The sequence below is a fragment of the Macrobrachium nipponense genome, chromosome 4 (genome assembly GCF_015104395.2).
Source record: "Macrobrachium nipponense isolate FS-2020 chromosome 4, ASM1510439v2, whole genome shotgun sequence".
Lineage (NCBI taxonomy): Eukaryota > Metazoa > Arthropoda > Malacostraca > Decapoda > Palaemonidae > Macrobrachium > Macrobrachium nipponense.
Window position 1 is genome coordinate 124,478,238 of NC_061100.1, and position 22,548 is coordinate 124,500,785.

The 22,548-nt window shown below is 41.8% G+C and overlaps 1 protein-coding gene across 5 annotated transcripts in view; it reads right to left on the minus strand.

Annotated features, from left to right (window-relative positions):
• Positions 1–22,548, minus strand: part of LOC135211126 (cyclin-dependent kinase 8-like) — a 268,054-nt gene that overhangs the window by 187,663 nt on the left and 57,843 nt on the right. For all 5 annotated transcript variants that reach the window (XM_064244242.1, XM_064244244.1, XM_064244243.1 and 2 more), the window contains exon 5: positions 88–277. In XM_064244242.1, coding sequence (XP_064100312.1) covers positions 88–277 — 190 coding nt within the window. The remainder of the gene's footprint in view (positions 1–87; positions 278–22,548) is intronic.

Below are 22,548 nucleotides of genomic sequence, written 5' to 3' on the forward strand. Positions count from 1 at the left end.
CAAGAGTTGATGCACAGATTATTTTCATAAAAAACAGAATGGTAAAAACAGAAGTATGCTTTATGTCCACACAAAGCTATTCTTTACCTATAGCCTTGGTATAATGCCTTGCTCCAAGCAAAAGTTCAGGAGCTCTATACCAGAATGTAACAACAACAGGATCCAAATCAGCAAGAGGTTTCAGAGGAGAGTTGAACAAACGAGCAAACCCCATGTCAGCAATTTTCACGCGACCACGTTCCGTTCCCTCGCCCATAACCAAGATATTGGCTGGTTTCTGCAATAAAAATTTGTATAGATAGTAATCTTTTTCACATCTTATAATTTTTCAGAAAAGGCATAGTTACTTTTAAAATCCATAAATAAAAACATTTTGCTTATACATACTGTACTGGAAAAGATAAATAGCAGGCATTCCCTGATTAATGGCGGAGTTTTGGTTATAGAGCGAGAGCTGGTAAACGAAAATTGACGTTAACCAAATAAATGGCATTTACGACACGCAAAAGTGCTTGTGATCTGCTTAATAGCGCCATAAAATAAGAGGCTTATGATGTAACACCTATTTTATTTGCATTAATACATCCAAGAAAGGGGGATGCAAACGTGTCCAAAGTGATGACAGATATAGCAATTAGGCCATGCTACCTCGAAGGTAACTGGAAATCCTATCATAACTGCAGCTAGGCTATGGAAACATACTCTAACTTACATACTAATATAGTATAAAACATACAGAAATAAGAATTTCTCATGCTGTTTTAAACACAAAACATCAACAAAATATGAATATTAAAAAAAATATGAATTTTAATAATAAAATAAAATTTCAATTATACTTACCGAGTAATTATATTGCCTAAAGTTTCACTCACCGGCAGCTTAAATTTTGAAATTCATGGTAATGCTAGTGTCTATAGGTTAACTGGCCCGCTCACTTTCAGGATAAGGAAGGTACAACACAGCTGAGAGTTGTCAATTGTTTTCTGACCTTACTTCCATATGAGGGGATGAGGGAGGGCTTTGATTCATAATTACTTGGTAAATATAAATAAAATCTTATTTTACTATAAAATGTAATCTTTATGTATGTAAGTTACCTTTATTTTACTATAAAAATGTAATTTTTATATATGTAACTTACCAAGTAATTATATTGCTGAATCCCACATTGCACTGGAGGTGAGAAAAAATGGACTTTTTCTATTCCCAATAATTTTTTATGATAATAAGTTAAGAAAATGTTATTGTTATAATACAATTAAGTTTGTTCATACTTACCTGGCAGATATATATATAGCTGTATTTTCTGACGTCCGACAGAATTTCAAAACTCGCGGCACACGTAGTGGGCGGCCAGGTGGTAGTACCCATTCCCGCCGCTGGGAGGCGGATATCAGGAACCATTCCCATTTTCTATTCATATTTTATTCATGACCCTTGTCTCCTGAGGGGAGGAGGGTGGGCACTCTAATTATATATATTCTGCCAGTAAAGATGAACAAACTTAATTGTATTATAACAATAACATTTTGTTCATGAAACTTACCTGTCAGATATATATATAGCTGAATCCCACCTTCGGATGGTGGGTAGAGACAGAATAGGATTTTTAGGAAACTTAAATTAAGTAAAAGATTTACTTCTTGGTTCCTTACCTGATAGCAAAGTAGACTCTGTGATTACTGTCACTTAAGCCTGCTTCTGCTTTTATCAGAGTTGCCAGCCAGGTGTAGACCTGTAGTGCTGGTGCACTCTGGATGTTCTGTCAACGGGGACGTGACCTCAATGTGACAAGACCATCTAGCCAAACATATGGCAGTAACACAGCAACCGACCACCACCTGACCAACTAACCAAAAAACCCCTGACAGTTAAACTAAAGAATGGGAGATTTCCACAGAAGATCTCACCATCAACCAAAAACACAATAACAAACTAACCTAAACTAAGCTAAGGGATAGGGAGAGAGCTACCTTCAGCCCCCAAAACTGTGTCTGCCGAAATGTAAGGCCCCAAAGAACTACAGTTCTCGTAAATCGTTCTCACATCCCGGAGGTAATGTGAGGCGAATACGGAATTGCTCCTCCAAAAGGTGCTATCAAGGATATCTTTGATAGACATATTCCTTTGGAAGGCAAGAGAAGTAGCTACGGCTCTGACTTCGTGAGCTTTCACTTTAAAGAGGCTCAAATCAGTCTTCTGGCAAGATGAATGAGCCTCTTTAATGACGTCCCTCAAGAAGAAAGCCACAGCATTCTTCGACAACGGCAAATCTGGTCTCTTCACCGAGCACCAGAGATTACCTGAGGGACCTCTTATCTCTTTAGTTCTATTAACATAGAACTTAAGAGCCCTGACAGGGCACAGGGCTCTCTCTGTTTCTTGACCCACGAGACCCGACATACCTTTGATTTCAAAGCTCCTCGGCCAAGGATTAGACGGGTTCTCGTTTTTTGCCAAGAAAGACGGGCTCAACGAGCAGACAGCGTTGTCCCCCTTGAAGCCCACTAGGCTACTGAACGCTTGGATTTCACTAACTCTCTTCGCCGTCGCCAGAGAAGCTAGGAAAAGCGCTTTCCTCGTCAAGTCCCTTACAGAAGCTTCGTGGAGAGGCTCAAAGGGACTTAGCATTAGATGTTTCAAAACCACATCGAGATTCCATGAGGGTGGTCTTGCCTGTGGAATCTTGGAGGTTTCGAACGACCTTAAGAGATCGTGTAGATCCTTATTGTCGGAGAGGTCCAGTCCTCTGTGGCGAAAAATGGCAGACAACATACTCCTATAACCCTTAATTGTAGGAACTGCCAATTTCTGCACATTTCTTAAATAGAGCAAGAAATCTGCTATCTGGTTCACAGAGGTCGTGGAAGAGGAAATTCCTTCCTTTTTGCACCATGCCCTGAAGGAGGCCCTCTTAGACTGGTAGACAGCTCTTGAAGAGGCTCTTCGAGCATTAGCGATTGCTCTCGCAGCTGCCTTTGAAAAGCCTCTCGCTCTGGCCAACTTTTCGATAGTCTGAACGCAGTCAGAGCCAGAGCGGAGAGGTTTTGGTGATACCTTTTGAAGTGAGGCTGTCTGAGTAGATCTCTCCTCCAGGGCAACGTTCTTGGGAAGTCCACAAGGAAAGTCATGACCTCTGTGAACCACTCTCTTGCTGGCCACATCGGGGCAATCAGAGTCAACCTTGTCCCTTCTGAAGCTGCGAACTTCCTCATGACCTCCCCCATGATCTTGAATGGGGGAAAGGCGTAAAGATCTAGGTCTGTCCAGTTCCAGAGCAACGCGTCCACCGCAATTGCCCCTGGATCCAGAACCGGGGAGCAATACAGAGGAAGCCTCTTCGTCCTCGATGTAGCGAACATGTCGACTAGAGGACGTCCCCACAATCTCCATAATTGTTGACAGACTTCCTGGTGCAAGGTCCATTCTGTTGGCAGAATCTGATTTCGTCGACTGAGAAGGTCCGCCCTGACATTCTGAACCCCTGCCACGAATCTCGTCAGGATCTTGATGTGCCTTGCGTCTGCCCATAGCAGAACTTCCCTCGCAAGGAGAAAAAGGGATCTGGAGTGAGTTCCTCCCTGATTCTTTAGATATGCAAGGGCTGTGGTACTGTCTGAGTTGACTTGAACGACCTTGCCTGACAGTTTGTCTTCGTAGAACTGCAGCGACAGGAAAATCGCTGCCAGTTCCTTCACATTGATGTGCCAGGCTACCTGTTCCCCTCTCCAGGAGCCTGACACTTCCTCCCCCCCTAGTGTTGCTCCCCAACCGGATATGGAAGCGTCTGAGAACAACACTAGGTCGGGGCTCAGAAGATTTAGGGAGAAGCCCTCTCGCAACTTCTGAGGGTCGAGCCACCATCTTAAGTGGTCTTTTACTTTGTTTGAGATCCTTAGGATCGCATTCAGGTCCTCCTTCGACTTCCATTCTTCCGCAAGGAAAAATTGAAGAGGCCTGAGGTGCAGTCTTCCCAGCGAGACAAACCTTTCCAGCGAGGAAATGATGCCCAGCAGACTCATCCACTCCCTCGCCGAACAAGCTTCTCTCCCTAGGAAGGCTGCGACTTTCTCTAAACCCAGCCGCTGACGTTCCTGGGATGGAAACGCCCGAAAAGCCACTGAATCCATCTGAATCCCCAGATACACGATGGACTGTGTCGGGGTCAGATGCGACTTTTCGGAGTTGACCAAAAGACCCAGAGATTTTGCTAGGGCTAACGTCAACCCGCGAAAGGGTTTGACTTTCTTCGGGGGTTTACCGAATGAAGATGTGGAAGGAACTGCTGGGCGTCTTGAAGACTGTACCAAGAGGTCCTGGGTCGCCTTCTCCTGCAAACTCGTTGCAAGATCCTTTACCATAGCCTGGGGGAAGAGATGGTCCGAAAGAGGCGCAAAGAGCAATTCCGCTTTCTGAGCGGGAGAAACCGACTTCGTGGTAAAATTACATAAAAGAGCTCTTTTCTTTAGGAAAGCCGTTCCAAAATGAGAAACTAGCTCTTCCGAACCATCCCTGACGGCCTTGTCCATACACGACAACACGCTGGACAGCTCCCCCAGACTGAGAGAATCAGGACTTCTAGACTGAAGGTCCAAAACTCCCAAGCACCAGTCTAAGAAATTAAAGACACTCAAAGTGCGCAGCAGTCCCTTCAAGTGGTGGTCCGTCTCCACAGGAGTCCAGGACACCTTAGCAGACGATAAGAGGGACCTCCTCTGAGCGTCCACTAAACTGGAGAAGTCCCCAAGAGCGGACGAAGGAACCTTTACTCCCACGTCCTCCTTGGTTTCATACCAAATTCCTCCTTTCCCGGAGAGTCTAGAGGGAGGAAGGGCGAAAGTGGTCTTGCCCTGGTCCTTCCTTCGAGACATAAAATCTTGTAGCTTCTTAAAAGCCCTCTTGGTCGAAAGCGACGTCTTCATTTCGACGAACTCAGGGGTCTTAACAGACTTCGAAGACGAAAGTTGAGAGGGAGGAGACCTAGGGGCTGCCGGCTGAAACTTATCCCCGAAGGATGAACGTAACAGCCGCACAAGAACCTTATAGTCTGAGACAGCTGAAGCTACAGGAGGTTCTTCTTCGACTGAACTCCCTGGACTACTAAGTTCCCCTTCCTCCCGAAGAGGAACTGGAGAACGTCCATCCGGAGAGGGCGTACGTCCAGCAGTCTTAGGCCTGAACAAAGACTTCCGTTGATTGGAAGTCACCGCTTCAGGTACGGAATCGCCCTTACGACGATCCTTTGAAGGACGGACATCCTGCGAACGCAGCGCGTCCTTTGAAGCAACGGGAACTGTCTTATCAGACACGTCCCTACGAGAGGAAGCGCGAGCTTCCTGACGAGAGGCGCCAAAAGCGTCCTGCTTAGCCAAGCAAGCGTCCTGCTGAGCGTCCTCAAAAGCGTCCTGCCTCGTCCGAAAAGCGTCCTGCTTCGAACGGCGAGCGTCCTGCCGAGTGTCCTCAAAAGCGCCCTGTCGAGAGCGCAAAGCGTCCTGCTTCGAACGACGAGCGTCCTGCCGAGCGTCCTCCAAAGCGTGTGCGAAAGATCTACTCGGAGAACGAGAACGGTGACGATCCGGAGGTGGAGAGAGAGACGAACGAGACGAGAGAGAATGAGACTGCTTCGTCCTCTTGACGGGCAGCCTAACGTCCTTTCTCCGCTTAGGCTCGACTGCTGCTGGGCGAGTCCTTTGAGCCATGAGAGACGTAATCTGGTCCTGAAGGGACACAAGGATATCCTTCGTAGGTGACGAAGGAGCAGAAGAAGGGGCAGGACTGACCCTGCGAGAAGGCGAGGGGCGAGGGGACGCCTCCTTCCTTCTAGCAGGTACAGCTACCTGCATCTCAGGTGAACACGCCTGTGCGCGCAAACCAACGTCCTCGTCGGTTGAGGCTCTACCTCTCTTCTGAGGAGGAAAAGCGTCATACGCGTCCTCTGACGAAAGTGGTGACATAGGACGTGAAGCATCCTCAAAACGAAAAGTCCTTTTCAACGGACGCGAGTCTCTCCGAGCGCTCCACCCCTTGCGCGGGGAGGACGCTTCGGAGGACGAAAAGCAATCCTTCAGGACGCGCGCTCGTGCGCGCTCCTTGGCAGCCTGGGACTTAGCAACAAACCTTACAGACCTTACAGTTCGTTCGGGTTGCCCCAGGTCCCTCAGTGTGAGGCGCCTCTAATGTCTACCAGAGAGTTGCTAGTACATCTTCCGGTATATTTTTCATCTTCCAATCTTGGATGGTCTGGGATGCAGTTTAGATATTTGTCGAGCTTATTCTTAAACACATCTACGCTCACTCCTGATATATTCCTCAGATGAGCTGGCAACGCATTGAATAGACGCTGCATTATCGATGCTGGTGCGTAGTGGATTAATGTCCTGTGTGCTTTCCTTATTTTTCCTGGTATAGTTTTGGGCACTATTAATCTACCTCTGCTTGCTCTTTCTGATATTTTTAGTTCCATGATATTTTCTGTTATTCCTTCTATCTGTTTCCATGCCTGAATTATCATGTAGCGTTCTCTTCTCCTTTCTAGACTATATAATTTTAAGGATTGTAGTCTTTCCCAGTAGTCTAGGTCCTTAACTTCTTCTATTCTAGCTGTAAAGGACCTTTGTACACTCTCTATTTGTGCAATATCCTTTTGATAGTGTGGGTACCATATCATATTGCAATATTCAAGTGGACTACGAACATATGTTTTATAAAGCATAATCATGTGTTCAGCTTTTCTTGTTTTGAAGTGCCGTAACAACATTCCCATTTTTGCTTTACATTTTGCCAACAGAATTGCTATTTGATCATTGCATAACATGTTCCTATTCATCATCACACCAAGGTCTTTAACTGCTTCCTTATTTGTGATTGTCTCATTATTAGGTCCCCTATATGCATATAGCTTTCCTTCTCTGTCTCCATAATTTATTGATTCAAATTTATCAGAGTTAAATACCATCCTATTTACCTCTGCCCAATCATATACTTTGTTAAGGTCTCTTTGTAGAGCGTTCCTATCTTCATCACAAGTAATTTCTCTACTTATTCTTGTGTCATCAGCGAAACTACTCACTACCGAATCCTTAACATTACTGTCTATGTCTTCAATCATAATAACAAACAATATTGCAGCTAGCACCGTACCTTGTGGCACACCGGATATTACCTTGGTTTCATCCGATTTCTCATCGTTTGCAATAACTATCTGTTTTCTGTTGTGTAAAAATTCTTTTAACCATCTTCCTACTTTATCTACGATATTGTGTTTTCTAATTTTCTTTGCTAATATATTATGGTCTACTTTGTCAAAAGCTTTTGCAAAGTCTAGATAAACCACATCTGTTTCATTTCCGCTTTTCATATTTTTTAATATGTTCTCACGGTGGACTAACAGTTGGGTTTGTGTACTTTTTCCGGGTACGAAACCGTGTTGTCCTATATTAAACAAATTATTTTTTATTAAATGTTTCATAATATTTTTCTTCATTACCCTTTCATACACTTTCATAATATGTGATGTTAGACTCACAGGCCTATAATTACTTGCCTCTAGTCTTGATCCACTTTTGAAAGTAGGGGTGATATATGCTAATTTGTGCTCATCATAAATCTTGCCTGTATCTACACTTTGTCTTAATAATATTGCAAGTGGCTTTGCGATAGAATGAACTACTTTCTTTAACAAAATAGCAGGGACTCCATCCGGCCCTGCAGCAGCTCCATTTTTAATTTCATTAATTGCCTGCACAATATCAGCTTCATTAATTTCTATGTCAGCTAAATATTCACTATTTTCTTCCCTTACTTCTATATCATTATCTTCATTATCTATTCTAGGGGTGAATTCTCTCTTATATCGTTCTGCCAGTATGTTGCAAATTTCCTTTTTTTCATTCGTTAATCTCCCTTCAATTCTCAGAGGGCCTATTTCTATTCTTCTTTTATTCATCTTCTTCGCATATGAGTATAATAGTTTGGGGTTTTGCTTGATATTTAATAGGGTTTTTTCTTCCAAGTCCCGTTTTTCATTTTCTTTTGATTGTATAATCTTTTGTTCTGCATTTCTATCTTACTTTTTAGTTCTATAACTTTCCATGCATTTTTTTCTTTTGCAAGACCTTTTTTCCACTTTCTGATTTTCTGGAACAAGATCCTTCTGTCTCTTGGTATGCATGAATGATGTTTACTTTTCTTCTTCGGTATATATTTATCCACTATTTTCTCCAATATTTTATATAATATCTCCGTATTTACCCTTATGTCATCACTTACGAAAATGTTATCCCAATCTTTGTTTAATTCTTCATTAATTTCTGACCATTTTATATTTTTACTGTAGAAGTTGTATTTTCCATATCCTTCCCACTTTTTCATTTCTTGCTTATCTCTATTTTCACTTGCTTTGGAATGAACTGTTAATTCTATGACATTATGGTCTGAAATACTCGCATTATAAACTATTATTTCTTTAACATAATTCATCTCGTTCACAAATACTAGGTCTAAAGTATTTTCCTTTCTTGTTGGCAGGTGATTTATTTGTTGAATGTTGTATTCTAGTAGCATATCTAATAGCTTTTCAAATTGCCTCTTATCTTCTGCACTACTATTACTCTCTTTTTTATATGAATAAGTACAACCACAATCTCCTATTCGTTCTTTCCATTCTACGAAAGGAAAGTTGAAGTCACCAGATAGGAGAATAGTCCAGTCCTTGTGATTTCTACATATATCATCCAATTTTTCAATTATTAAGTCAAACTCTTTAGTATTAGGAGGTCTATATATTACTATGTTCATCAATTTTTCAGATTCAAATTCTACCGCTATTAGTTCACATTCTGAGTTACTATATTTCTCATATATTTTTCCTTGTTTTTTGTCTTTCCCATATTGCGGTTCCCCCTTGATTCCTATTTTTTCTATCTGATCTATAAGTTTGGAACCCTTTTATTTGATCATCATTCCCAGTCTCTTGGGAATACCAGGTTTCACTTATATTCATTATATCTATTTTCTTTTCATTTTGGGTTAGTTCTTCTAAGTACTCTATTTTTCTTTTTGAGTTACTCGTAACTAAACCCTGCGCATTCATCACTATGATGGTTTGCGTGTTTTCTCCTTCATTTAATAATGGTAGTAATAAGGATTTTCCCATGTCTCTTTCCTGTTCTGGTATGTTGTTCTTTTTTTCATTTCCAGAAATTCTGACATTAAAAAATCCAACTTTTCCATAATATTTGATCTTCCTTCATCATAATTATTCATTTTGTGTCTGAATCTGCAATTTTCTCCGTTTCTGCAATATCCTCTTGCATAATAAATACAGTTATTATCTCTTGAGTAGAATTTCGGAGCTGATGCTTTAAAATTTTTTGCTGACACCTCTGCATATCTCATTGGTGGTTTGCTTTTCTCTTTTACCTGATATTCTTGATTTCTCTCTTTATTTGTTTCTTTCTTATTTTGGATTTTATTACTTGGTTGGTTATTTATTTGATTATGATTCATGGCTACAGGGTGCATATATTTGCATTTTTTGTCGAACTTACATCCTTTTCCTTCTTTTAGGTTTTTACATATTTTTGGATGCAGATCTCTGCAATCATCCCCATAGCCATCTAAGTATGCACATTTACCATATATTTCATAGTTTTGACATATCTTAGGATGTTTGTAGTAACATCTTTCTCCAAATCTGCAATTCCCTCTTTTCAAAAGGTTGCAGATTTTGTCTTTCTTGTCTATTTTTTCCTCTTTCCCGTCATTGTGTAGATCTGGGTAGAGCCTCTTCGGGATTTGCTTTTCTGTTGTCATATCGTAATTTATTTCTTCGTAGGTATGCTGCTTTATTGCCTCATATGTAGTATCAATGAGTATCTCTGCATCCATACTTTTATCTTGTTCTTTGTTTTCCTTATTTTTTTCTGTCATTTCATTTTTGTTTACTTCTCTTCCGTTTTCCTCTTCTTCTTTTTCTTCTTCTTCCTTCTCCTTCCTTCTTCATCCTCAACTATTTGTACATTCAATCTTGATTTAATAACATTGTCTATCCATGATAGACATGTTGAACAAAAAATTCTTGTATCTTTTCTCAAATCTTGTATTACCTCAGCACACTGTGGATGGGTCGGAATGTTGCATGCAGCACATTTTCTGATTAGGTTTTGTGGATTGACTATGCTATACCAAACCTTACACAGTTTGCATGCTTTTGGCATTCTTTTCTAATGCATCAATTAGGATATTCACAAGATTCACCTTATCATTTTCTTTGTCGGAATATGTTGGTTTATGTATATTTTCTTTATGAGTCTCTTGACCACTTGGATTTTATTTGGAACTTCTTCAATTATTTTCAAGATGTTTTCATTAGATTTGTTCCAGTTTGAAGGATTATATCCTTCTAATATATCTATGAATGCTTTTGTATCTTTTTGGTTAGGACTGTTGCTGATTTCATAGATGAGAAATGCCAGTTCCCTTCCTGCTACCTCATCGTATTGTGAATCCGCCAAGCACGCTAAATTACGCCACCTCTTCCCGCAGTTGGAACTTACTGCCATCTTGTTCTGATTTATAGTATTACACTTGATAAACTAACTTAGAAGACGCTTTATCCTACTATTTTCACACTAATCTTATCACCGATAGTTCACGAACACTTCTAGATATTTCTCAAATTCTAGTCGTATGTTAAACTTGTGATATCTGTTGATTAATCTGACTTCACGCGGGTACGTCTCACCAAGCAAGATGGCTACTACGAGAGAGAGGGGACGCCAGATCGGTGGGGAGCCCCCGTAACCTTCTTGCGGCTTTCGACATACCCACTCCCCGAGTCCTGGGAGTCCGATAGAGGTCTAGGCCTAGAGGCATTATGGGGCCGATCTGACGCCCCCTCCACAACACTAGGGGCACTATCACAAACTTTCACAGGGCCAGTTTCTAAGGCCAACACTTTCGATTCAAGAGCGCGAATAGACTCAAGAATCAGAGAAAGGGTGTACCTTCTCCAAGACACAGCAATAGGGCCCGAAGGCAACAAAAACAGGATTAGGTTGAACAAAATCTACCGGTGTTAGAGGAGGAGAAATGTTACATTCCTTACCTTTTGTAGAACTGCTCTTAGAGGAAGACCTCCTGACTCTATCGCGCTCCAATTTACGTCGATAGGTCTCATACATCTTCCATTTATCATCTGACAAATCCTTGCATTCATTGCACCGATCATCAACCAAGCAAACATGCCCCCTGCATTCCATACAAACTGTGTGAGGATCAACTGAAGGTTTAAGAAGCCTCACCTTACATTCACTCCTCACACACACTCTGAAACTCCCAGTACTTGATCCCGACATCATGTACACAGAAAAGCCAATCCAAAATCAAAAACCAATCCACTATTACGCGTGCCAATCCAACAATCCAGAAGTCGATACCAAAAGTCAATCCAGATAATTTAAAGCGAGATAAATCAAAAATCCTAGACGGAGGTACTGCAAACAGTTGTTTCCAGCACCGGCGACAGAAAAAATATGAATAGAAAATGGGAATGGTTCCTGATATCCGCCTCCCAGCGGCGGGAATGGGTACTACCACCTGGCCGCCCACTACGTGTGCCGCGAGTTTTGAAATTCTGTCGGACGTCAGAAAATACAGCTATATATATATCTGACAGGTAAGTTTCATGAACAAAATATGAAATCACTAGCATTGATACAATGCTTGTTGTTCCTTATCTGATAAGAGAACTGTTGCAGGTAGATACGGCCTCAGGTTTGCACTCATCTTAACCATGTAGGGAGTGGTGAAGCAAACCTAACGCAACTCTGCATTAGCGGGAGCTTGTAGCAAGGGATAGGACTGTTTGCTACCAAGCATTCATTATTAAACACCGAACCGGTAGTATTTCAGAAAGTGTCTTCCGTATGCCGGCGGCATTCGGGAGTGAGCGCCGAAGCGGAAAAAAGTTTTTTTTTTTCAAAAATGCACAGCACGCTTAGTTTTTAAGATTAAGAGTTCCTTTTTGGCTCCTTTTTTTTTCATTGCCTGAAGTATAGTATGCAATCATCAGAAATGAAAAAAATATCATTATCATATATAAATATTCGAATATATGACAGCGCAAAAAAAAATTTCCATAATTGTATACATATCACGCTGTAAGCAAAACTGTTAAAAGCTAATGAGTTAATTATTTTTTTGTTGTATTGTCCACTAAATTGCAATGATTTTGGTATATAACAAATTGTAAAACGATCAAAGCAACACAGAGAAAATATTATCACAATATGATTCATGAAATCGTAACATGCAGACGGAAAAAAAGTTGTTTTAAAACATTCACCATAATCAAAATATTGTGCTAGAGACTTCCCGTTTATTGCAAAATGAAGGTAATTGATTGAATATTACTAGACTGTAAGTGTTGTAGCTTACAATTGCACTTTTTGACCATTTCGGTCGAGTTAAAGTTGACTGAATGTCAAATTTCTTTTTATTTATCGTGATTTATATGAAAATATTTCAAAACTGATAAAAGCTACAACCATGAGTTACTATTTGTTGTATTCGACATGAAATTGCACACATTTTCATATATAAAACTTTATGTAACGGCTAATATAACACTGTGCAAACATTATGACAATCGGACGAAAAAATTTCTGATTTTTTCGGCAGAGTTACCGCGCTGACATAAGGAAAAAGTTTTTTCAAAAATTCACCATAAATCAAAACATTGTGCTAGAGACTTCCAAATTGTTGCAAAATGAAGGTAAACGATTGAATATTACTACAATGTAAGAGTTTTAGCTTACAATTGCATTTTTTTACCATTTCGGTAGAGTCAAAGTTGACTGAAAGTTGAAATTTTGGCACTTATCGTGATTTATATGAAAATATTTCAAAACTGATAAAAGCTACAACCAGGGGTAGTTTTTAGTTGTATTGTACCCGAATTTGCACACATTTTCATATATAAAACTTTATGTAACGGGTAATATAAAACGGTGCAAACATTACGACAATCAAAAGAAAGATTTTCTGATTTTTTCGGCAGTTACCGTGCGGACATAAGGAAAAAGGTTTTTTTTTAAATTCACCATAAATCAAAATATTGTGCTAGAGACTTCCAATTTGTTGCAAAATGAAGGTAAATGATTGAATATTACTATAATATACAAGAGTTTTAGCTTACAATTGCATTTTTCGACCATTTCGGTGGAGTCAAAGTTGACCGAAGGTTGATATTTTGGCACTTATTGTTATTTGTAAGAAAATATTTCAAAACTACAACTATGGGTTGTTTTTAGTTGTATTCTACATGAAAGTGCCCACATTTTCATATACAAAACTTTATGTAATGGCTAATATAAAACGGTGCAAGCATTATGACAATCTGACAAAAATATTTCTGATTTTATCGGAAGAGTTACTGCGCGGATGTAAGGAAAATGTTATTGTTATGATACAATAAAGTTTGTTCATACTTACCTGGCAGATATATATATAGCTGTATTCTCCGACGTCCGACAGAATTTCAAAACTCCCGGCACACGCAGTGGGCGGCCAGGTGGTTAGTACCCATTCCCGCCGCTGGGAGGCGGATATCAGGAATCATTCCCATTTTCTATTCAGATTTTTCATACCACTGTCCCTGAGGGGAGGTGGGTGGGTACTTTAATTATATATATCTGCCAGGTAAGTATGAACAAACTTTATTGTATCATAACAATAACATTTTGTTCATGAAACTTACCTGTCAGATATATATATAGCTGAATCCCACCATTGGAGGTGGGAAGGGACAGAATAGAAGGATTTAGGAAACACCTCAAGTGCAGATGATTGACATCTTGATTCCTTACCTGTTAGCATAGCTGACTTCTTGATTACTGTCACCGAAGTCTGCTTTTGCTTTACTAGAGTTGCCAACAAGGTAGTGACCTGTGTAGTTGGTGCGCTCTAGATGATCTGTCAACGGGGGCGTGACCACAATGTGACTAGACCATATTGACCATACTGTGAGGGCAACGAAGCTAAAACCACCACCTGACCTAACCTATCGAAGTTAGTCCCATAACTTCTAGGCTAACGAAAGGGAAAGCGCCTCAAGCGACCAACCCTTCAAAGTTAAAAGCACACCTATCCCTTTTTCTATAGGATAGGATTCGTGCTGCTTTTCCTGCCTCCAATAATATTTCTACGGATATGTATGGTCCTAGCGACTCGCAGATCTCATATGTCGTCTTCACAGTCCCGTCGGGAGTGTGAAGCGAACACAGAGTTGCTTCGCTCAAACGTGGCACTCAGGATATTACTGAGTGTCATGCTCTGTTTGAAATGCTTCCGAGGCCGCGCCCTCACCTCGTGAGCACTTACTTTAAAAGGTTTCAAATCTTTGTTCAAACATGACGAATGAGCCTCTTAGAAAGACTCCTTAAAAATAACGCCAGGGCGTTCTTCGACATGGGCAAGTCTGGTCTTTTTACGGAACACCGCAGATTATCCGAATGATCTTGACTTTCTTTAGTTTTATCAAGATAAAACTTGAGAGCCCCGACAGGGCACAGGACTCTCTGTGGCTCTTGCCCAATAATTTGTGCCATCCCCTTGATCTCCAGGCCTCTGGGCCAAGGGTTAGACGGGTTTTCGTTCTTAGCAAGAACGGAAGGCTTAGAGGACACCGAATTATGTCCTCTAAAGCCAAAACCTCTGATGATGGCTAAAACCTCACTAACCCTCATTGCCGTAGCTAGAGTGGTTAGAAAATTAGCCTTTCTGGTCACGTGTATTAAGTTTACAGAAAGGAGAGGTTCGAAATGCTTTGACATCAAGAACTTCAGACTACGTCTAAGTTCCATCAAGATTTCCGCAGACCTCAAAGATCGTGAAGGGCTTTGTTGTTTGACAGATCCGAATCTCTGAGCCTAGAGGCCGTCAACAACATATTTCCGTATTCTACAATTGTTGGGACTGTTAGCTTATCCCATACTTCAGACGGAATGGGAAGGCGGTAAAGTCATTCACAGAGGTCAGTGGGAGAGGAACAGTCATTCTTCCTGCCCTATGTCCAGAAACGGCCCACTCCGATTGGTACACTGCAAAATATGCAGCACTGCTTTGCTTTGGCAATGAGACTTGCAATTAATCTTGAAGATCCTCTCGCTTCTTGACAGTCTGAACGCATTCAGACTCAGAGCGGAGAGATTTTAGGTACCTCTCGAAGTGAGGCTGTTAAGAGTAGACCGATTCTCTCGGGAAGGGTCCTTGGAAAGTGCTCTCTGAAGGACGTGACCTCTGTGAATCCAGCCTCTCGAAGGCCAACATGGGGCGATCAGCGTCTTTCTCACTCCCTCTGACGCCAGCGATTATCTTATTACATTTCCTAAGCTTTTGAATAGGGGAAAAGGGCTAACCAACTATCCCCATTCCATACTATAGGATGGCGTCTATTGCTACCGCTCTCGGATCGAGAATAAGGGCGCAACGTAGAGGAAGCTTCTTCGTCTTCAATATTGCAAAATCTACGAAAGGACGTCCCCAAAGTCTCCACAACTCTCGACATACTTCTAAGCGAGGATTACTCAAAAGTCAAACGTCAGTAGTTGCTGCCGTCGATCGAGAAGATCCGCACGGACGTGCAATCGTGTAACGAACCTCTTAAGGATCGTTACGTTCCGTGCCTATGCCGATAACCATCTCTCTTTTCTTGGGATATGAGAGAGCTGCGGAATTATCTGAGATGATTTGGACCACTCGACCAAAACCTCACTCTTCGAGGAACTGGAGAGCCAACCAAATTGCTTCCAATTCTTTTAGATTATGTGCCAGGACCTCTGTTCGGATTGCCTGGGACCTCCCTCTCATTATCACCTGAGGTGATCCTTAACCCATTGAGAGACGTTTAGAATTATCTCTAGATCTTTGATGTTATTTCAGTTCTCCTGTAGGAAAAACTGTAGAGGTCTGAATTGCAGTCTATTCAGGGAAACAAGCTTCTCCAGCGAGGAAATGGTCCCCAGCAGACTCATCCATTCTCTCACTAAGCATGCTTCCTTCCCTAATAAGGCTGCGCTTTGCATAAGCAGGAGAGCATTATTATAGTGCTATGCTGCGGTAGACTCGTAACAGAATTCTGTTACAGTGCGGTAAGCAGCGCCGAACATGTCTAAGAGAGATACTCTGTTTGAAAATTTCTTAGCAAAAGGAAGTCGTTTATTCATGATTACCAGAAATCCCCTCAACCCGAGGCGAAAGTCATGATTGTAGGGCAGAGATACGGTTCGTAAATCAATCCCGCGGGAGAGAGAGACGTAACCGACTGAGCAGTACAACGAGCTACCTAACACTGAGTTGGTGACAGTGTGAGACACTGTGACAGTTACAGGCAGCAGCTTATGTTCACCTTCTCGCAGTCTTATGCCGAGTTGCCAGCTATTCTATTCATCTAAGGAATAGATTTTCCATTATTTGAACAGAAACTCTCAAGTTGGCATATCTAAGCGAAACAGAATTCGCTAATCAGAAGCTGATTTTGTGTTGTCGTAACCATTACGGCTTAATTAACCAAAATGTTAAATCGGAAACTAATGGAAAAGTTGCCGGGAGTACCGATTAAATATACTGCGTCATCCACAATGACAGCAACCTCTCGTTTCGCACTATTCTGCCTGAGTTACCAGCTACTCTCTTCTACGAAGGAATAGGTTCGTTACTATTATCGATCATAAGAAAATTCTCAAGCAGGCATATTTAAGCGAAACATAATTCGCTACATGCAGAAGCTGAGTTGGTGTTGTTGTAACAATACCTTCAAGCATTGTCCTTACACTGGAAACTCCTGGAAGTTTGCAGGAAGGACCGATTAAATACACTTAAAATAACAGTCCTTTCGGTTGCCATCTGTAGAGGTAACCACGATATGCGTATATGACTTGAACTTTACATTAGTAATATGACGCGAAGATAAAATACCTAAGTATTGCAGTCACTTGAACATCTAATTCTCTACTACATTCTTTCCTCGACGAGGAAGAGAGAGAGAATGGAAATCGACTGTCTTCATTCTCTTTGCCAAGAAAAGGAATAATATTATTCAAATGGAAATCCTCAAGTGAGAACCGAAGATCGAAAAGGAAAGTTCAAGCTTCTTATGATATTTGACATAAGACTTCATGGACGTAGTCTATAAGTCTTTTTCCTGGATGAGCCTCTGACTAATGAATGAGAGCTCTTTCGAAATTTTGTTACTTATCCGCTTATGCGATAAAATGTTATTAAGAACTTTGTCAATGAGAACTAACCCAATTGCATGACAGAAAGTAATCCAGGAATTCGAGCATATAGCCTTCCCGATTCCCGCAGAAATCGAGGAAGGGGCAGGATTCCTGATTAGAGACTGGGCTTACGACAGGAAGGACCTTAATGTTCCCCTTCGGCAGCGCAATCCCGAAAGCAGACGAGGCGTTTTATGACACCGAAATCTGCTTACAGTTTTCCTGGAATTCATCAAGTGATGGATTCTCTTGAACACTCCCTTCGTAGAAAGAGAAGTAGACATCTTGACGAGACCAAACTCCTTCCTCTACTTCGACGACGCCCTCTTGAAGAGCGTTCTTGCAGGAATCCTGCCGAACGTCTTGATGCGTAGGACGCCTATCGTTCTGAAGAACGTCCTGGCAAGTGCTCTACCGAGCGTCATGACGTGTAGGATGCCGAGCGTCTTCAAAAGCGTCCTCGCTAGCGTCCCGGGCGAGCTCCTCGCTAGCGTCCTGGCGAGCGTCCAGATGTGTAAGACATCGAGCGTCTTCAAAAAAGCTTATCAATGTTTATGACGTCGAGCGTCTTCTGAAAGGCCACCCGAAAAGCGTCCTGGAGAGCCGCACACTGCTCCTGAAGTGTGAGAGCCCTATAGGAAGACGTAAGGCTATCGTCTCCAAGACGGCCTTAAAGACTTTCGTTACCTTCTAACAAAGACGGTGGCCGCCTGTGCAACATTTTGCGTCTTAGTAATGCAAATGAACATATCCAGACACGCGCTCAAAAAAGGAACGCCGAGCGTTCCGAAAGGCATCGTCGCGAGGTGCTTGCCGAACGTCCTGATTGCATTCTTTGAGCGTCTTGAAGAGCGTCCGGAATAGAAGAGCGACGAACATCAAGGGAAGCGTCATAGTGAATGACGTGCGTCAACACGAGTAACTTGAGAGGCTTCCTGGCGAGGGGAGAGCCGCTCATGAAACGCGAGCGTCCTAAGCATAAGTACGGTGATCGTCATCAGGACGAGTCTTCAGGACGTTCGCCACTCTTGACAAAAACGACGGCCGGCTGTGCGACATCTTGCGTCTTTGTCACGCTCATCGACACTGCAGAAGGGCATTTAAAAGGACGCCTGTGTGTTCTTGGGTATGAGGAATTCTTTGCCCTTCTCCTGTCGAAAACTAGGATAGTCTGTCCAGTGTCATCTCTGTCCGCTGACGAGCGTCCCTTAGGGACGAGTAAGATGCGTCTTGGCGAGCTGTTTGACTATGCAAATCAGCTTGCCGGACGTCAATCTTATGAGCTTGAACAATATCCCGTTTCGTAGTAAAGCGAACGTCACATAACGTATACATAACGCCATGAGGGGAGGAGGAAACCTTAGCCGATGACAAATAAGACCTCCTTGGAGCGTCCACCAAATTGGCGAAATCTCCTTGAGAAGAAGACGGTGCTTTCAATCCTGCTTCTTCTCCTGTTTCGTACCAGATCCCAGCTCTCCCTTTCAGTCTAGATGGAGGAAGTGCAAACGAAGTCTTCCTCTCGATAGAGCGTTGAATGTCTCGAAAGGCGTCCTTGTGAGGGTCCTGCCTTAAGGACATTTTTAATCTCTTGACCAAGACGACAGCCGCCTGTGCGACATTTTGCGTCTTTGTCACGCTTATCGATATTAAGTCAAGCCGAAGGGACGCCAGATCGATGTGGGTTCCCCGTAACCCTCCTTCGGCTTTCGACATGCCCTCTCCCTAGTCCTGGGAGTCCGACAGAGGTCCAGGCCTAGAGGCGTTATGGGGCGGATCTGACGTTCCCTCCTGACGAGAGAGAGGACGTGAAGCGTCCTCTTCTCTAAAGCTTCTTAGAGGGCGCGAGTCCTTCCGAGAGCTCCAACCTTGCGGGGAGGACGCCTCGGAGGACGAGAAGCAATCTTTCATGATTCGTGCACGTGCACGATCTTTGGCAGCCTTATCCTGCCGAAGGGACGCCAGATCGGTGGGGGGGTTCCCGTAACCCTCCTTCGGTTTTCAACTTGCCCCCTCCCTGGTCCTGGGAGTCCGACAGAGGTTTAGACCTAGAGGCGTTATAGGGGCAAAATCAACATCACTACACTCACAACACTGATTGGAGAGCGAGCACTTTTTCAAGCTTACTTGATGTAATCCACAATAATAGAAAGGGCATTACTTCTCACAGAACTTCCTCTAGGCCCGTAAGCCATACCCCAGGGTTAGGCAAAATAAAGTCTACTGGAGGTTAGTAGGTTCATTATCCTAACTTCTGTTACTGTGGAGGAAGACCTCCTGATTCTATCACGCTCTAATTTGCGTACATACGAATCATACGTCTCTTTCGGAATCAGTCAACATTACACTAATTACATTGATCTCTCAACAAAGAAAACATGTAAACGTCATGTATACTAAACGAGTGTCTACCGAAGGTTTCGGTAGCCTCCCCTTACCCGTTGCAGACAACAAAATCTGAAACTAGGCTAACTAGATTCAGACATCATATGCAATGAAAAAATTTTAATTAATTTATGATAGCGTATGCCTAGCCACAAATCCAAGTCAATCATTCAAAAAAAAAAAAAAAAAAGTAGGATACTTAAGCGGCTAATGAAGTTTCAAAATCCTAGGCGGAGGTAGTGGAAACAGGTGTTTTCACTACCGCGACAGAGAAAAATCTGAATAGAAAATGGGAATGATTCCTGATATCCGCCTCCCAGCGGCGGGAATGGGTACTAACCACCTGGCCGCCCACTGCGTGTGCCGGGAGTTTTGAAATTCTGTCGGACGTCGGAGAATACAGCTATATATATATCTGACAGGTAAGTTTCATGAACAAAAAGTTTTTTTTTTAAATTCACCATAAATCAAAATATTGTGCTAGAGACTTCCAATTTGTTGCGAAATAAAGGTAAATGATTGAATATTACTAAAATGTAAGAGTTTTAGCTTACAATTGCGTTTTTTTACCATTTCGGTCGAGTTAAATTTGACTGAAGGTTGAAATTTTGGCACATCGTTATTTATATGAAAATATTTTAAAACTGATAAAAGCTGCAACCACGGGTTGTTTTTAGTTGTATTCTACATGAAATTGCACATATTTTCATATATAAAGCTTTATGTAACGGCTAATATAAAATGAGGCAAACATTACGACAATCGGACGAAAGATTTTCTGATTTTTTTTGGCAGTTACCCTGCGTACATAAGGAAAAAGTTTTTTTTTTAAATTCACCATAAATCAAAGTATTGTGCTAGAGACTTCCAATTTGTTGCAAAATGAAGGTAAATGATTGAATATTACTATAATATAAAAGTTTTAGCTTACAAATGCGTTTTTCGACAATTTCAGTCGAGTCAAAGTTGACCGAAGGTTGAAATTTTGGCACTTATCGTTATTTATATGAAAATATTTCAAAACTGATAAAAGCTACAACAATGGGTTGTTTTTAGCTGTATTCTACATGAAATTGCGCACATTTTCATATATAAAACTCTATGTAACAGCTAATATAAAATGGTGCAAAAATCATGTCAAAGTGACAAATTAATTTCTGAGATGTGTCGCTGATGCTTTTTAGTGCGAGAAAGAAAGAAATACGCGCATGCACTCCTGGGTAACGCTTGTAAACAAAACAACAGCTTGATCCGTGAACTCCCAAGAATCCCTCAAGGTGCGTGATTCAAAAGTTTTTGCCAAGTAGGCCTATAACTATTTTTCCGTGAATTTAAAAAAAACTTTTTTTGCGTCAACTTATCATACATATATTAAGCACCCAACAGACAATTTTCATTGACGTTTAATAAATCCAATAGGCGTTTAAGGGTTAACAACCAACCATAAAAACATTTAAAGACTGGTGGGTACTCTGAAGATACAGTGTACCCCAATGACTTCCCTCAAACTCGACATCCTAGTTCAAGGCGAAGATGATGGGAAGATTGCAAGACTTCCTACACAGTGTCCCACAACACCATACCAGCACTGATAACAGACCCAAGGTACTGAAATCATTGTAAGCTATTTCTACATCACAAAGATTATGGGTAGCGAATATCAACTTACACCTCCAATAAGTCGCTTGTAAAAGAGTAAGAATAAACTATGTCTGAAGGGTAACAAAGTTGCAATTGCACCTACTTCATGCACTTTAGCTCTGAAGGAAAGTAAGACTTCTTCAATCAAAGAACGAGATTCAGTTACCAGATCTCTTAAGAAGAAAGACAGGTCGTTCTTCATGAGCGTGAGTGACAGATTCTTCAGTGAGCCCCAAAGGTTACTCAAGACGGCCTCGAATTTTCTTTGTTCTATGGAGGTAATACCTCAGGGCTCTTACTGGGCACAGACCACTCTCTTCATCTTCACGGCCCAAGATTTCCAACAGACTTTTAATAAAGAAGGAACATGGCCAAGGCTTGGCTGAGTTCTCATTTTTTGCTAAAAAGAGTGAATGAACAAACCACATCCCCTTGTGAAAATTCAATTGTTTTATCTTTAGCATGTAGTACTTCACTGACCAAGATGTCGACAATGCTACTAGAAAGCGGGTCTTCCTAGTAATGTCTTGCAATGAAGAAGAACACAAGTTCAAAACAGAGACCACAGCCATTTCAAGACTACATCCATATTCCACAAGACAATTGCTGACTCCTTGGGTTGGGATGTAAAAAACTTGATTAGGTAGGAAAGATCTGGGTTGGAGGACAGATCTACACCTCTATGTCAGAAAACTGAGTTCAGCATTGTTCTGTGTCCTTTAATTGTAGACAAAGAGAGACCTCTAGACATCCTGAGGTACAGAAAGAATTTTGCAATATCTATTACAGACATCTTAGAAGATGAGACGTTATGACATCTGCACCAGGCCCTGGAGATTGTCCACATGGCATGGTAGACTTTAGTGGATGAAGAATGTATACATTCTGCAATAGCAGCTGAAGCTACTCTTGAAAACGCCTTTTATCTATGGAGTTTCCCAACAGTCGAAACTGTTGGGGCCAGAGTGGATAATCCTTGGTGATATCATCTGCAATGGGGCTGTCTGAGAAGGTAGGGCCTTGTAGGTAACAATCTTGGGAAGTCTGTCAGTAGACTGAGGAGATCCGAGAACCATTCCTGTCTCAGCCAGAATGGGGCCACTAGGGTCATTGTCATATTCGAGTGGTTGAGTAACTTGTTGATTACTTCCTGTATCATGCAGAATGGCAGGAAAGCATATAGATCTTTGTCGGACCAGTCTTGTAGCATGGTGTCTGTCACCCATGCCAGAGGATCCAG